The 15,904-nt window shown below is 48.6% G+C and overlaps 1 protein-coding gene across 1 annotated transcript; it reads left to right on the forward strand.

Annotated features, from left to right (window-relative positions):
• Nucleotides 1–534: 534 nt before the first annotated feature.
• Nucleotides 535–14,282, forward strand: LOC309350116 (kyphoscoliosis peptidase-like). Its single transcript, XM_081876776.1, has 7 exons — nt 535–940; nt 3,538–4,297; nt 5,735–5,852; nt 6,017–6,134; nt 8,333–8,524; nt 11,311–11,501; nt 12,122–14,282. The coding sequence occupies exons 2-7, from the start codon at nt 3,653–3,655 to the stop codon at nt 13,441–13,443; spliced, it is 2,586 nt and encodes an 861-aa protein (XP_081732902.1). The 5' UTR covers nt 535–940; nt 3,538–3,652; the 3' UTR covers nt 13,444–14,282.
• Nucleotides 14,283–15,904: the final 1,622 nt, after the last annotated feature.

A 15,904-nucleotide genomic window follows, 5' to 3' on the forward strand; every position in this document is an offset into this window, starting at 1 on the left:
TTCAGTCCAGACCCATCAAAGCATTTAGATTTTTACAGTGCTGTTTTATATACTCTCTAAAGCAGCAAACTTTTTCAGCAGGGGGCCAGTCCACTGTCCCTCAGATCTTGTGGCGGGCCGGACTATATTAGAGGGGGGAAACGAACGAATTCCCATGTCCCACAAATAACCCAGAGATGCATTTTAAATAAAAGAACACATTCTACTCATGTAAAAACACCCTGATTCCCGGACCGTCCGCGGGCCGGATTGAGAAGGCTATTGGGCCAGATCCGGCCCCTGGGCCTTTGTTTGCCTACCCATGTTTTAAAGACATTCCATTCTTTATTTAATCTCTGTTTTGAGTTGTTTCTTAATCTTCCCGTCATTTGGCTAATTCTATATATTCTATCATCTTCAACTGGCTCAGCCTCAACCTCATGACCAATTGGGTATTTGGACCCCGGTCTCCCAGGCTCTCGCCTGGCACTCTAACCACTGTGCCGCGCTGCCTCTCCTCGACACACCACCTCCCACTCCCCCCCCCATGTTAAAAGTTCAGCTCCTGTTCTGAATCTTGCCGCGTCCGCTGAATGATCACAGGGAGCCGTTGCACCTCTGAATGCCAGCTTCTGATAATATTCGGAAATAATCTCCAATTTCGCCCGCTATCAGGCCCCGTGGAGTGGTCGCTCGGTGGAAAGTCTGTGCTGAGTCCATCGGGGCTTTGTAATATTTTTAGACCCGTTGGCACCGGAGAGGTGAAGCTCAGGACAGCCGAGGCCCTGGCAGGGAGGGAAGGAAGGAGGCTTGGTACATATAGAGGTTCCCGCAAGGACCTTCCGCTGCCCTGGCAGAAGCACGGTGCCCGGAGATCGCAACAGCAAGAAGAATCAGACTAGACTGGCATCCAGGGACCAGGCAGACGGTTCCCTGAGACATCCAAGGACAAAACCGGGAGGTAAAAGCGAGCGGCAAAGGGCTTTGTCTCAGAGAGAGGGCAGGCAGAAGGTCTCTGGTTTAGTCCCCGGCATCTGAGAATGAAAACTCTGGACCTCCACTGCCAATCAGAGTAGACAATGCTGAGCTCCATCAGTGGAGGAATTGGGGCTTTCAAATTTCATTAGTGATGCCAAAATTTGGCGCCTCTCGCCTTCCGGTCTAAGTCATTGCTGCACCGCCCTCTTGGTTCGATGCCCAGTGTGGGCAAACAGGCCGCGCTCCCCTAAATCCCCTAGACGGGCAGTATAAGGCCGCTTCCTATATCCCTGTAGGGCTTTAGCTCAGTGATCAGGGCATATGCTTGGCATGTAGAAGGTCCCAACTTCAACTCCAGGTAGGGGTGGAAATTTTCCCATGTGAAACCCTGGAGAGCTGCTGCCAGCCAGTGTGGACAGTATGGAGGCAGGTGGGCCAATGTTCTGACTCTCCAGAATGGCAATTTCCTCTGGTTTTGGGGGTGTAGCTGAGTGGAAGAGGGTCTGCTTTGCATGCCGAAGGCCCCAGGTTCAGCCCCAGACATCTCCAGGTAGAACTGGAATTTGTTCCCCTGCCTGGAACCCTGGAATGCTGCTGCCAGTCCGTGTGGGCAGTGCTGAGCCAGTTAGAACTATTGGTCTGCTTACAGCTGAAAACGGCGGGAGAAACGGAATGGGTGGGAGTGCCTGCGGAATTTTAAGGGAGCGGCTTTTATTCGGGTGCAGCTTATATTCAGGCCAATGCGGTACTTAGTAAGAGGTGCCCTCCATGGGGAAGTTTTCACCTTGGTGGGCAAGAGAAGGAGCTGTGATCCAGGACCCCAGTTCTGCAAGCTCCACTCTTCCCAGATGCAGCTTCCTCCCTCGGAATAGGGGGACAGTCATACTGGCCTGGCTTGCAGTGCTCTCGCTGTAAGGATTGCCATGAAATCGTGCTCTGAATAGTCAGAAGTGCCATGTGCTTTCAGTGGCATCTGAGATCCTTGTAATTGCCTTTGCTGCTCTTTTTAGTTGCAGTTTTTAATGGCTGACGCTCTCGCTCTCTCAATGGCTCTTTTTATTTGCTCCTGGCTCTCTTTTAGCACTTTACATTATAATCTGGCTCCAGGCCATCTGGCGAAAAGGCAGGATAGAAATTCTGCACAAAGATAACTGCTAAGTATTATTCCTTTCTTTATTTCTCATAACGATATCCTGCCTTTCTCTTATGAGGGACATTTGCAGAAACCATAGGCATTTGCTGGCTCCTCCACAGCTGCCCACTCACTGGCTTTGCAGACCAATCTCTAACAAGCCCCCAGAGGAGGAAAGTTTAAAAACAGACACACCCCACACTTCATTCAGATCAGAAGAATCTGCAGAGATTCTGCTATGTTCTTTTTATAGCTTCAAGAGAAAGCTGAAGAGCTCTCTGTAAATAGGTTGTTGTTGGCATCTGTCTGTTTCGAGAGACAATGGAGCCGCACCAAAGTGACTTTCCCAGGGCACAAACCTGGGCAGTGTGTCTGGAGGTCCTGGGCTGCCCAGGTGATAAGACCCCCCTCTTGACCTTCTTGATGGGGTCCAAAGGAAAGCAGAGCGATACGTTTGGCACCAGCTTGGCTGCAGGAGCTGCTGGAAGGAGACATACAAAGCACCATCCAACAGTCTTAGGGACTCCATTCCCGATTTGTGAAGGTGTTTTTGTGGGATGTGAAACACACAAGCAGTCAAGTACAACATCCCTAGAGTGGACATAAAAGGGGATGTCTGGACCAGCCAGTTGGAACTTCCTGTTTCTCCCAGGCTGGGACAGACTTCCTCTGCATGTGACTAGAGGTGGACATGACCTCACCTGCCCAGGTAACAAAAGACAGGACTGGTCGGTCAGCCATCTCTCTCTCTCTGACCACATTTGTCGAAGAAGCCATATCTGCTTAGCCTAAGATGCTTCCAGCCAAGAGAGGATAGAGGAGCTATCTCCTTATGGGATAGTTTCCACATGTATATTACTTTTGTAACTTAAGGTCTGCCTTCTGGAATCCAGTTGTGAACAGAATGTGTGAGTAAACTCTTTTTATACTTTTATAGAAGACTGTATCGTGTCTATCTTTTTATGAGGGACTAAATGGGGAATTACCAAAAAGGAAAACACATTTTAGAGGCTTTAGCGAGCCTGAACAAACGCATCCACTGTGCAAGTTTAAGAAGGGGAATGTTACTCTGCTAAATTGTAGAACTTGTTAACACAAGTTGGAAAGGATATAATCAAACAATATATCCTCTCCGGCATCCCTGAACATTCCCACAGGGAAGACAGGGGGCATTGCAAGCCCTACCGGGAGATGGTGTGAGGGACTGAAACCTTGGACCATGCAAATCAGATGCTATACCCCCAGGGTTTGGTCCCTGATCTGCTTGGAGCAGATTAAGAGGGCTGAGGCATTGAGGATGAATCTGTGGCAGCCGATGTGAACAGAGTCGTTCCCTCAAAGTCTTCCAGCCTTTACAGTTTGCATTGTTTTTACTGTTGGCTGTAGGAACCGAGTCTTATTCTGCCCTGAAGCCCATTCTGTAAAACTCTTACCTGTGATTATTACAGCACAACTCTAGACAAGATCTGAGTGAGCTCTTCTCAGGCAAGAAAAGTCTCCTGTGAAAAAGGGAGGGCGAACTAACAGGCCATCTCCACTCCACACGAGTCTCAGTTGGCAAGGATGAAGCGAGATGGGCACCAAAGAGTTCCCCAAAACACCGGGGACAGCATGGTGCCCTTTATCAGCCCATCAGCAACACACCGCAATGCCAACTGGGGCTGTCCTACTATAAACAAATCAAATATCTCAAACTGCAGAGGAAAAATGGCACAGACCAAGGAAGATGCCATCTCGTCCACTTCTAGAGAGAGTCAAATGACGGACATCTGCAACGGCAACTTTCCCAAGGGAGGAGGAGGACCCTCCGAAGCTCTCTGCGGTTGGTCTTTGGCGACCTCCTGCCAAAAGCTTCCAGGAAGCAATGGAGGGAACAAGCAGCTTCGACACTTTGGCCAGCGGTGCAAAGAAATCCCGCCGACCAGAATTACCCAGCAAGGTTTCCCCAGAAAGGACGTATTTCTGTTCTGGACAAAGAAAGCTGGTGATGGCAACAAGATGGCCCCATGGAGATCAGGCTCCAAAAAGGCACACCAGGTGCAAGAGATGATGGACCGATGTGAGGAACAAGAAGAAGACTCAAAGGGAAGATGCTGGTCTCCCCCCACCAGCCCTGAAACAACCCAGAGGAAGAGACGGAGAGATCTTTTCCCAGACTCTGAGGTTTTCAGACAGCTGGACGCCCACGTTCTTCGTGTGAGCGAGCAGGTGGGTGGAGAAAAGAACGTCCCAAAGTTCTACCATTTCTCCTTTCCGCTGGAGCTGCAGGTGGTCTTCCATTTGTGTGTCGAGACCCTGAAGCCACCCCCTCGTTGAGAAATAACACACACAAGGACACAGACATTAGGTTAATGTTATTGGGCAAATTTTGGCCACAACTTTATTGATTGCAGAATGTGAGCAGTATTGGCTTAGGCATTGAATGGACCCGACTATATCTGACTCCTGCCCAATGTGCAGGAAGTCCAGTAAGGGTAAACCACCGGAAGGGGGAGCCCCGTCGATGCAGGCTAACTCAAGCTCCCCCTGGTGTTCCCGTTGGGGTCGTGTCATGGCTCTAGCCCTGCCCCGGGCTTCGGACAAGAGCCACACCCCCGGATTCCTTTAACGGAATACCCTTAAGCTTGGAGGGGCAGGTGATGGCCACACCTCCCCTCCCCTTCATAAGGTCAAACAATGCCTAACCGCAACCCTAACAAAGTTGTGAGGATTGCTACGAGGTAGGTGAAAACCAAATGGCCTTTGCCAACTTGCCAAGTGGAAAAATTCCTACCAGGCCACTCAATGGCGACCAACCAAGGTCCATAGCAAGGCCAATAACTAACCTGGAAAATAGGAAGGGAGGGAGGGTGATTGAGGAAGCGAGCCAAAGAGGAAGCCTCTGCTTAAATGGCCCCAGCTAGCAGATTGGCTGGCTGGTCGCTGACGTGGCCGGGATCCCCTGGGCAATGGGAGACTAAGTCCCCCATCCCCAGAGGAGAGTGGGTGGCCACGTGGTCCACCGCAACTTCTCCCCATGGGGAAGTGGAGCGGACTTACACAGTCACTGACTAAAGCTTTAAGCTCAGCTTGAAATCAGCAGGGCTAAGGTTGAAGAGCTCACACCCAGAGGCAGTCTTCCACTAACTCCCAAACACACTGTGACAGTGGGGCAGGGAGCTGCCCCCTTCAAGGCCTGCTTGGGGGGCATTTGGCTGGCCATAGTGGGAGAAAGGATGCGAGGCTAGATGGACCTTTGAGTTGGTCCTGCTACCCGGATGGGTCACGGATGATCAATGTGTGGTCCCCCCAGGCGCTGTTGGACTCTGTCGCCCATCAGCCCCAGCCAACATGGAAGGTGGATGGGAGGATGATGGGACTTGTAGTCCAGCAACGTCTGGAGGGGCCACAGGCTGCCCAGTTCCTTCTCCAGACGTTCTCTACAAATGCTGAGCAGAATTCCAACTGGGATGGGACAGAGTAGCCTTCACCAATTTGGTGCCCTCCAGAAATTTTGACTACAACCAGCATGGGCTGGCTGGAGCTGACAGATGTCCTCATCCAAAACACCAGGGTTGGCAATGGCTGGGCTAGACAAATGAATGGCTGCTTATCCTATTAAACAGATTGCTGATGATTGTCCAAATCCCAACCTATCTTCCCTAGCTGAAAACCAACCAGGAATCCTTGTCCGTCCAGACCATCGTTCCACTGATTACCAAAGGAGCCAATAGCCAGCTGGAGAAGGCGCGAGCCATATGGATCTGGCTGTGCCACAATATCGGTAAGTGTGTTTTCATGCAAACCTCCTTGGGGGTATTTTTAGGGGGCAGTGATGTATGGATTTCATAAGCCTAACCCACCTTTCTTCCAACAAGCAAGACATGGGGTGCTTCCTATCGTAACAACCTCTTGGTAAAGTGGTGTTTTGATTTTGCTTCACAATAGAGTACGATGTCAATGGCTTCTTGGGGTTCTCTGAGAAGATCCACACCCCTGAGCAGGTCCTTCACACCGGGAGAGGCGTGTGCTCTGGGTATGCCCATCTATACCGTGACATGTGCAGGTATGTGCTGCCGTGGCTTTTAACATGCTCCATCTCAAGGGCTGTCACATGGAAAAGGGAACGGGCTTCTTTTCTCCTGCTCTGCAGGGTAGGAACTGAACCCAAGGCTTCAAGTTACAAGAAAGGAGATTCCAACTAACCACCAGGAAGAACTGGTGTTCAACAGAGGAATGGTCTCCCTCGGAAGATGGTGGACTCTCCTTCCTTAATGGATTTTAAGCAGAGGTTGGATGGCCATCTGTCATGGCTGCTTTAGCCGAGACTCCTGCATTGCAGGGGGTTGGGACTTGAGGACCCCTGGGGTCCCTTCCAGTTCCAAGGTTCCATGATTCTATGATCTACCTCCGTAAAGCTTAGAGCATCTCCTCAATCTAACCATTTAAATGGAACAGGTGGCATATACGGGGAAAATAGTCCAATATCTATCCTCAGCCATTCATAGCCTGCTTCCAGGCCACTTCCACTATTGTGCAGGCAATTTCATTGTATACCAACCAATCCTGGTTGTGCAATTACAGGTGAAACTCAAAAAATTAGACTATCGTGGAAAACTTCATTTATTTCAGTAATTCAACTTAAAAGGTGAAACTAATATAGGAGATCGACTCATGACATGCAAAGCGAGACATGCTTCTTCTACTTCTCAGAGGTCCAATCTTGCTCTATTTGCAATCCTTGTTTTGCTGATTTCATTGAATATTCTAATTTTCTGATATTGTTAATTTGGGGTTTTCTTCAGCTGTACGCCATGATCATCACAATGATAACAAATCAAGGCTTGACATATCTCGCTTGGCATGTCATGAGTCTATCTCATATATAAGTTTCACCTTTTAAGTTGAATTACTGAAATAAAGGAACTTTTCCGCGATATTCTATTTTTCAAGTTTCACCTCTATAACAAATAAAAGCTTGGCATATCTCACTTGGCATGTCATGGGTCTATCTCATATATTAGTTTCACCTTTTATGTTGAATTACTGAAATAAAGGAACTTTTCCACGATATTCTAATTTTTCGAGTTTCACCTGTAAAATGAATTCAGTGCTCTTGAGCACTTGCACAATCCTCTTCCAAAATAAACTCCCAATGATTATGTATTTTATTTTATTTTATCTTTTGGCGGTAGGAAAATTGATAAGAAAATGTACCAGAAAGTGTGGGGATAATGGCAGACGTCATAATATAAGTGTCAGTTATTATTGGCCAGGGCCTCTGATACGATAGCGAGCCAGCCAGTTAAGAAATGCAGAACGTACGAACACATGAAATGGCCTTATAGTGAGTTAGACTCTCTGGCTTCTGGCTTCAGACTGGCAATGGCTGTCCAGGGATGCAGGTAGGGGTCTCTTCCAGCCCAGGATAGTGAGCACCCCAGAAATGATCTCTTTCAGCTTCTGCCTTCTGGAAGAAGGTACAGGGTTATAAAGACTAGGACTAGCTGCCTGAGAAACAGTTTCTATCCAAATGTGATTTTGGTTTTAAACACAGTGTAAGGTAATCTCCAGAAGGGTGGCGCTGTGGGTTAAACTACAGAGCCTAGGGCTTGCCGATCAGAAGGTTGGTGGTTCGAATCCCCGTGACGGGGTGAGCTCCCGTTGCTCAGTCCCTGCTCCTGCCAACCTAGCAGTTCGAAAGCACATCAAAGTGCAAGTAGATAAATAGGTACCGCTCTGGCGGGAAGGTAAATGGCGTTTCCGTGCGCTGCTCTGGTTCGCCAGAAGCAGCTTAGCTATGCTGGCCACATGACCCGGAAGCTGTACGCCGGCTCCCTTGGCCAATAAAGCGAGATGAGCGCCACAACCCCAGAGTCGGCCACGACTGGACCTAATGGTCAGGGGTCCCTTTACCTTTAAGGTAGTCTCCATGGGAGCATATTGTATTTAATTATGGCGTATCAGAGTTTTTAGGGGGTTAACCAGGCTGGGATAGCTGGGATAGCAGGCTTGTTGGTTTTTGAATGTCTGATGCAGATTTTTTCAGTTTCGTTTTTCTGAATGGGACGATGACAATAAAGATTATCGTATCGTACCCGGAAATACTTCTGGGGATGCTCTGCCACTGAGCCATGCTATGGTCTGCACCTGGAGTCCAAGCGCAAAGAGCAACTTAGCAGCACCGTAACTCTTGTATCCAGCTGCCCACTCCCTGTACGTTGAGTTTGCCCAGCCTCCATGCTCTCTTGTGAATCCTTACAGGGAAGCGGGCTTGACCTGCGCCGAAGTTTCGGGATATGGCCGAGGGGCCGGGTACAGCCAAGGCCAGAGCTGTATGCAGAAGAAGTCCAACCACATGTGGAACGCAGTGCAGTTGGGAGCCCAGTGGTTCCTTCTGGACGTCTGCTGGGGAGCAGGCCTTGTGGATTTTGAGAAGAGGCTGTTCATCCCTCGGTGAGATCTCTCCGCGTTCATAAGTTCTAAGTCCTGGTGTGTGGAAGGCAAGAACAGCCTTGTCTGGTCAGACCAGTAGCCTGTGGTTCAGAATTTCCTAAGGCAGGCTTCCTCAACCTCGGCCCTCCTTGTTTTGAGACTACAATTCCCATCATCCCTGACCACTGGTCCTGCTAGCTAGGGATCATGGGACTTGTAGGCCAAAACATCTGGAGGGCCGAGGCTGAGGAAGCCAGTCCTAAAGTAAGAAAACCAAAATGCATGTTCTCCTGGCCTAAGGTTAAAAGCAACTGAGATGCTGCCTTAAGCTTTGTCTTTGCAGGTTGCTAATATTTTAACACTAGGGTTGCCATATTCAAAATCCGGACACAAAAGTTGTGGAGCTTTCTCCCCCAAAATATAAATAAAAATAATAATAATAATATTTTTGAGGGTTTTTTTTAGGAAACTCACCAAAAAAACCCACTACAGTCGTACCTCGGAAGTCGAACAGAATTGGTTCCAGAAGTCCGTTCAACTTCCAAACCCAAGCACAGCTGGTGATTGGCTACAGGAAGTTCCTGCAGCCAATCGGAAGCCACAGAAGCCCCGTTGGATGTTCGCAAACCGGAACACTCACTTCTGAATTTCGATCATTCGGGAGCAGAGTTGTTTGGGAGCCAAGGGGTTTGAGATCCATGTACTTCCGATATGGGTTGCCATATGCCTGGATTTTCCCGGACATTTTAACCGATTTGTGAAAACTCCACCCAGACACAATTTTTGGATACGTCCAAGGAATTTAAGTGACCCTTAACTTATTCCCCTTTTAAGAGAGAAACCAGAGTTTTCGGAGCATGTGATTGGGGATGGACAAATCTGCACTAGCCAGCCTCTTATAGTTGCAAATAACTTTGGATCGGATGCTCTGCTTCTTCCTCTTCGCTACTTTAACTAGAGACCAGAGCCACCCTTTGATCAAATGATTAATCTCCCGCTCCCCAGCAGGTTTATTAGGTGGCCTGAGATGTAATTACTCGAGCCTCCTCCACACGTTTCAGACCGAGAGTAAATAATGACTTGCCTCAAACATTATTAATCGTGTTAAATTATTTTCCGCTAGATGCATTATGCTCTTGTCACCTTCCAGCCAATGCAAAATAATAAGAGCCCGTGTGGCATTTGAAACATCTAATCATGTTACGTGGAACAAATTTGCTCTTGGGTGTGTGTGTGTGTGTGTGTGTAAGCATGCATGGGGAAGAGAGATCGATTTGTTGTTTTGAATGTGCATGGGGAGAGAAGCGAGGCCTTGAAACGGGAAGAGTTAAAATGCGACTCTGGAGATACTTTCCAGGGACCCACATTTTCACATTTACTCTCAAGCTGAGCCCACACTTCCCTTTAAACATGCATTTCCTCAATAGTTTACATTGAGGAGATTGCTGCCTCGAGAGGTCCGGAGGGTGGCAACACGAAAACGGGTCCTTCCCTGCAGTGGCTCCCCGTCTGTGGAATGCTCTCCCCAGGGAAGTTCACCTGGTGCTTTCATTATACACCTTTAGGCGCCAGGCAAAAACTTTCTAACCAGGCCTTTGGTTGACCTGATTGACATCCTATGCCCTTTTAAAATGTGGCTCTTTTGGGGGTGTATGTGTGTTATTTGGGTTGTTGCTTTTATTTTGATTTTATATATTGTGATCTTTTCTGTGAATCGCCTTCAGACCTCCAGGTATAGGGCGGTATATAAATTCAATCAATAAAAATAAAAATAAATAAATAGTAGCAGGCAGACCGAGCATCATGTACCGCAAAGGATCCTGGGACGACTTCTAGGCTGCACACCTTGTTCATACAGAGCGGTTGGGGAGAGTTGTTGTTGTGCTTGTGTCCTGCTTGTCGAATTTCCTTTGGGTTATCTAATCAGTCACTATGAGAGCAGGGATCCTGGACTAAATGGGTTCTTGGCTGGACCCAGCAGGCTACTGTTGTAAACAAAATCTGCCCTTTTCCCCTTATGGGGTATCCAAGAGCCCGTATAGAGTCCTTAAGTGGGTTCCCTATCGGTAGGAGAAAATAACAGAGGCCAAACAGAGAATATTGAGAAGCAAAGCAGCTAGTAAGCCTGATCTTTATTAAAACTGCTGCAACAGGGTGCTCCCTTCACACGCAGGAGAAGGAGGAGGACCCAGAACAAAGGTGTGCCTGCCCTTATATTTACATTTTAAATTCCCTGCCCTGGAGCTCCAGACCACCCCTCCATACGTCATACATACACCACAGAAGGGGTGTAGCCCAAGATCACCCCCCACAAACATCATACCTACATCACAGAAAAGGTGGTCTACAACAGAAATTTGAATGTCATTGTTTTTCCTGTCTGGCAGGTTATCTGATAATGCCTTATCTGATTGCCTTTCCTGGTAGTCTGGCCATTCCTTTGAGATGGTGATTACCCAATTCCTGAGACAATGGGAAGGTTCCCTGACCCCCTCCCTCCTTGCAGAGAAAACATTTGGTCAGCTTGGGGATCAAAATGGTTTCAGGATGGTCTTCCTGTACTGCTCCAGACATGTGGCCCACATATCTATGTACATGCTTGGTTGGTACATTTATGAACATTTATTATATATCTAAGACCTTAAATTTTTTATTACAGTACTCCTTACACAATCAATCCACCCACTTCTCATCTTTTAGCAACAGACAAGCCATTAGCCTCCTGCCCCCTTCCTTGTTTGCCATTCTGGAATGTGGTTTGTTTCGTGTGATGTCTAAGGCGCCCCCCATTTCCCCCACTCCCCCAGGCACGAGGATTTTTTCTTCCTAACCGACCCTGAAGATTTCGTCGAAAGCCACTGGCCCGATGAGCCAAAATGGCAGCTCACTCAGCTTCCCGTCCCACTGCAGGTTTTTGAAGGGAGAGTTTTCAAGACGCCAGAGTTTTTCAAACTTCAGCTTGCCCTCGTCTCTCCAGACACCTCCAGGCTTAAAACAGGTATGGTCACAGCAAGATGCTTTGGCACACTCAGAAATTTAATCCCGCTGAAAGGAAGTGGCATGGCGTCAGTGGCGTAGCGTGTGTTTCCAGTGCCCAGGGCCGTGCAGGTTGGATGGGAGGGAAAGAGAAGGAGTAAGCATGTGCATCCAATTGCCTAACGGCGTCTGTGTCACCCAGGGGATCACAGCTGCATAAATTAAGAAAATAAGAGTCGTTCCATTGTCTGGAGAGGTCACTTCCTGGTTCGCATGGAGAAGCTGTTTTTAATGGAGCCCAGGGACAGAAATACACAGCTATATTGAGACAGTAATGGATGTTGAAATTTTGCGCCCCTAACAAAAGCTCTCTAAAATTTCAGGCAACCTTCCTCAAGTTGATGCCCTACAGATGTTTTGGACTATGACTCCCATCACCTGAGCCAGGCCAAAACATCTGGAGGGCAGCAGGTTGGGGGTGCTGCTGCATTGGGGGTGTTTAGGGCAAATACATACCCAAGGGAAGAGTTAGGCAATTGTGGGACTGCAGTCAAAAAACCCCCCCGAGGTTAACTGCTCTAGTGTGGTGCTCTGCAGTTAAAAACAGGCAAAAACAACCCCTCTCCCCCTTCCTTATCACAGACCAAGGGGAAGCAACCATTTCGTTAGCAAGTGCCCGCTCAACAGAGTTCACTTACCAGCTGTTGAAGCTTTGCCAGGACGACGACAGCAAAGAGGATATGGGCAAGACTCACGGGATGTTAACCATGTCTGACAAAAAGATGGTCCTCAAAGTCTTCCCCCCTACCGAGGGGCTCTTTGAACTGCAAATCTTTGCTCGCCCTTCCGATTCCCAGGAGCCATGCGCTTGGGTGTGTTCTCACCAGATCGAGTGCCTGGAACCCCACCGGCAAGAGGGGCTGCCGGATAATCCTTTCGCTTTCTGGGGGCTCCATCCCAAAGCAAGAGAGTTTGGGATTGAGGAGTGCAATTGGGAAGAAGACCCGATCGTTGCCACCACGGGGGCCCTGAGGCTGGCTTTGCAGACCCAGAGACCTCTCTTGGCCACCTACGAGTTGGTTCATCTAGAGATGGACACCTCTCTGAGCAGGAAGTGTTTGGTGTCCCAAGTGGAAGAGCAGAAACTCAGCTGCCACATCCTCTGTCCTTTCGTGGGCCACTACAGGCTCTCGGTGTTTGTCAAGGACCTCGACGAAGACAAGTTCAAGAATGCTGCAAACTTCTTCATACGCTGCTCCAGCCCCGTCAACCACAACGAGCTCTTCCCGTCGGGTCTCAGCGCACATTGCGGAGCAGGGATCAGCTCCCAGTGGAGAGGTCTCTCAAACCCCAGCCACATTGCCCCCATCATCAATACCAAAAAGGGACGGTGCACTGTCACTTTTCGTACCCAGCCAGGCTTTGAAGTCACTGCCACTTTGGGCAAGGACAAAATCACCAGCAAAACGTACCCGATGGAACGGTTCGTCTTGGTTAGCCACCTGGAGAGCAAGGTGAGCATCTCCGTCTTGCTCCCTGAATCGGGAGTCTACAGGCTCAGCTTGTACGGGAGGGACGCCGAAAACAAAGAATTTGTCCACGTATGTGATTACATCATCCGCTGCTTCACCAACCCCCAGTGGCTCCCCTTTCCCCGGGTCTACAGCTTGTGGAGGAAGGGGTGTGTCCTCCTAGAACCCAGGTCAGGAGTCCTGCAAGAGAAAAGCTGGGTGAGGTTTCGGATCAAGATGCCCGAGGCCTGCAGCGCTCATGTTGTCGGTCCTTCACGATGGGAGCTGCGGCTGGGCCAGAACAAAGTGTGGGAGGGAGAAGTCTACACTGGCCTCGCTGCGACGATGCTGAAGGTGGCCGTCAAATTCTCCCGGGACTCCCCAAGCATGGACGTCATCCTCTCATTCGACGTTGAAGGCAGTTCAGCGACTCTAAGCGACGCTTCGAGGTAAAATGGTTCGGGGGTCTTTGGATTCTCAGGAAACTTAACTCTCTGACCCATCCCAAGTCTCCAGCTGGATTGGACGGAAGTTCTGGGCCAGGTTCCAGCCAAGCCATGTACACAAGGTGATCAAGGGTCTGGAAACCAAGCCTTATGAGGAACAGCTGAAGGAGTTGGACATGTTTAGCCTGGGAAAGAGGAGACTGGGAGGAGATATGAGAGCCATCTTCTAATATATCATGGATGAGATCATTTGTCTTTCCTTGGTAATGGACAGGATGAGAGCCCACAAACTGAAGCTCAATCCAGATAAGACTGAGACACTGCTAGTGGGTGGTTCCCTAGACCAGATGGGTGGGAGATCACCTGCTATTGATGGGGTTACGCTTCCTCTGAAGGAGCAGGTTCGTAGCTTGGGGCTACTCTGGGATCCTGTACTGTTGCTTGAGGCTCAGGTGGCCTCAGTGGCCCCGAGTGCCTTCCATCAGCTTCAACTGGTGGCCCAGCTGCACCTCTATCTGGACAGGGATAGCCTAACTACTGTTGTCTATGCTCTAGTAACCTCAGGGTTACTGCAATGCGTTATATTTAGAGATGTCTCTGAAGACGGTTCGGAAACTTCAGCTAGTGCAGAATTCAGCAGCCAGGTTAGTCACCAGAGCAAGTCGGTCTGAGCACCTTACACTGATCCTGGTCCGACTGCACTGGCTACCAAGTAGTTTCCAGGCCCGATTCAAAGTGCTGGTTTTGACCTATAAAGCCTTAAATGGCTCAGGACTGCAATACCTCAAGGACCGCCTCTTTCCATATGAACCTACCCGGACCCTGAGATCATCTTCTGAGGCCCTCCTTCATTAGAGGTCCGGAGGGTGGCAACACGAGAGCAGGGCCTTCCCTGCAGTGGCTCCCCATCTGTGGAATGCTCTCCCCTGATGCCTTCATTATACACCTTTAGGCACCAGGCAAAAAACGTTCCTTTGTAACTAGGCCTTTGGTTGATCTGTTTGGCATCCTATACCCTTTTAAAATGTGGCTCTTTTGGGGGGGAGTGTTATTGGGTTGATGTTTTTATTCCGATTATATATCTTGTGATCTTTTCTGTGAGCCGCCCTGAGACCTCTCTCCGGATATAGGGCAGTATATAAACTCAATTATTAATGATGATGATGATGATGATGTAGAATTGGCAAATTTAACTAAGAGAATAAGAGATCAGGAAGATTAGGTATTTAAGGAAGAGTGGAAAATGTTTGCAGAATATCTGAAGAACTATGTTAATCAGGTTAAAACGTTAGCAGGGTTAGTGTAAATTCAGCAGTGTAAATAAACTATTAAAGATATAGGGGGAAGGGAGGAATATGAATATATGGTGAAATTAGAATATGCAGCCTTAACAGATAAATAAATAGAACCACGGAAGGGAGGGAAGCAAATAAGTCAGTGATTGAATATATGATTATAATCAATGAAATGTGAAACATTATAATGAAAAATGATAAATAAAATTATAAATTTGATACACACACACAAACAACCCGGGAAAAGTGTTAGGTTTCATGAGTGCAGCAGTTCATCCCCAGTAGGTATTGTCCTATGGACCAGTCCCCACCTCCCCACAGCCATCTAAAGAACAAAATCAAGCCATATATGGGGCTCTGAATTCTCCCCATCAGATAGTTTTTAGTACACCTTTTCAAGAAGGGCAAGCCCTTCTTTGCCAAGCCCTCAAACGTATTCCCTCCTCTCAAAAGCTGCATAACTTGACTTACCTGTTTGGAGAAACTGGGACTGCTCTGCAGTTCATTGCAAAGCACAGACTGATGCCGTGAGAGGTCAGGATTGCACCTCTTGACCCTCAAAGCTTAGGGGGCAGGTGTGGTATAGTCTTGGCAAGGGTCTGCAAACATAGACCCTGAGCGTGGGGTCTGCATCATAAGTCTCTGGGCCAGCGGTCAGCAAACTTTTTCAGCAGGGGGCCAGTCCACTGTCCCTCAGACCTTGTGGGGGGCTGGACTATATTTTTTTGGGGGGGTGAATGGATTTCTATACCCCACAAATAACCCAGGGATGCATTTTAAGTAAAAGGACACATTCTGCTCATGTAAAAACATGCTGATTCCCGGGCCGGATTTAGAAGGCGATTGGGCCGGATCTGGCCCCCAGGCCTTAGTTTGCCCACCCATGCTCTGGGCAGACTGGAATTGGAAGATAGGGCTTAGGGAGAAAGCTGAGGCAGCAGCAGCTATGATCCTGCCCTCTCCCTCCTCCAATACATACGTTTTCTGACGGTCAACACAGGGTTTCCCCTCACCCCAACCCATCCCTCTTCAAAATAAGGCACTGCGAGAGAAAACACCCACCAAAACTAGGTTCAAAGACACCCCAACAAAGGAAACATCATTTGGGGAAAGTGTCAGCACCCATATCTGGCCACTGAGGGCTTATCATATAGAAACATGGAATCGTAGAGT

The sequence above is a fragment of the Podarcis erhardii genome, assembly GCF_964252035.2.
Source record: "Podarcis erhardii genome assembly, chromosome: 9".
Lineage (NCBI taxonomy): Eukaryota > Metazoa > Chordata > Lepidosauria > Squamata > Lacertidae > Podarcis > Podarcis erhardii.

Coding starts and splice junctions, on each gene's coding strand:
- LOC309350116 (XM_081876776.1), top strand. CDS start 3,653: ATGAAGCGAGATGGGCACCAAAGAGTTCCCCAAAACACCGGGGACAGC. Junction 4,298..5,734: donor TTCTTCGTGTGAGCGAGCAG/GTGGGTGGAGAA, acceptor TATCTTCCCTAG/CTGAAAACCAACCAGGAATC. Junction 6,135..8,332: donor CTATACCGTGACATGTGCAG/GTATGTGCTGCC, acceptor GAATCCTTACAG/GGAAGCGGGCTTGACCTGCG.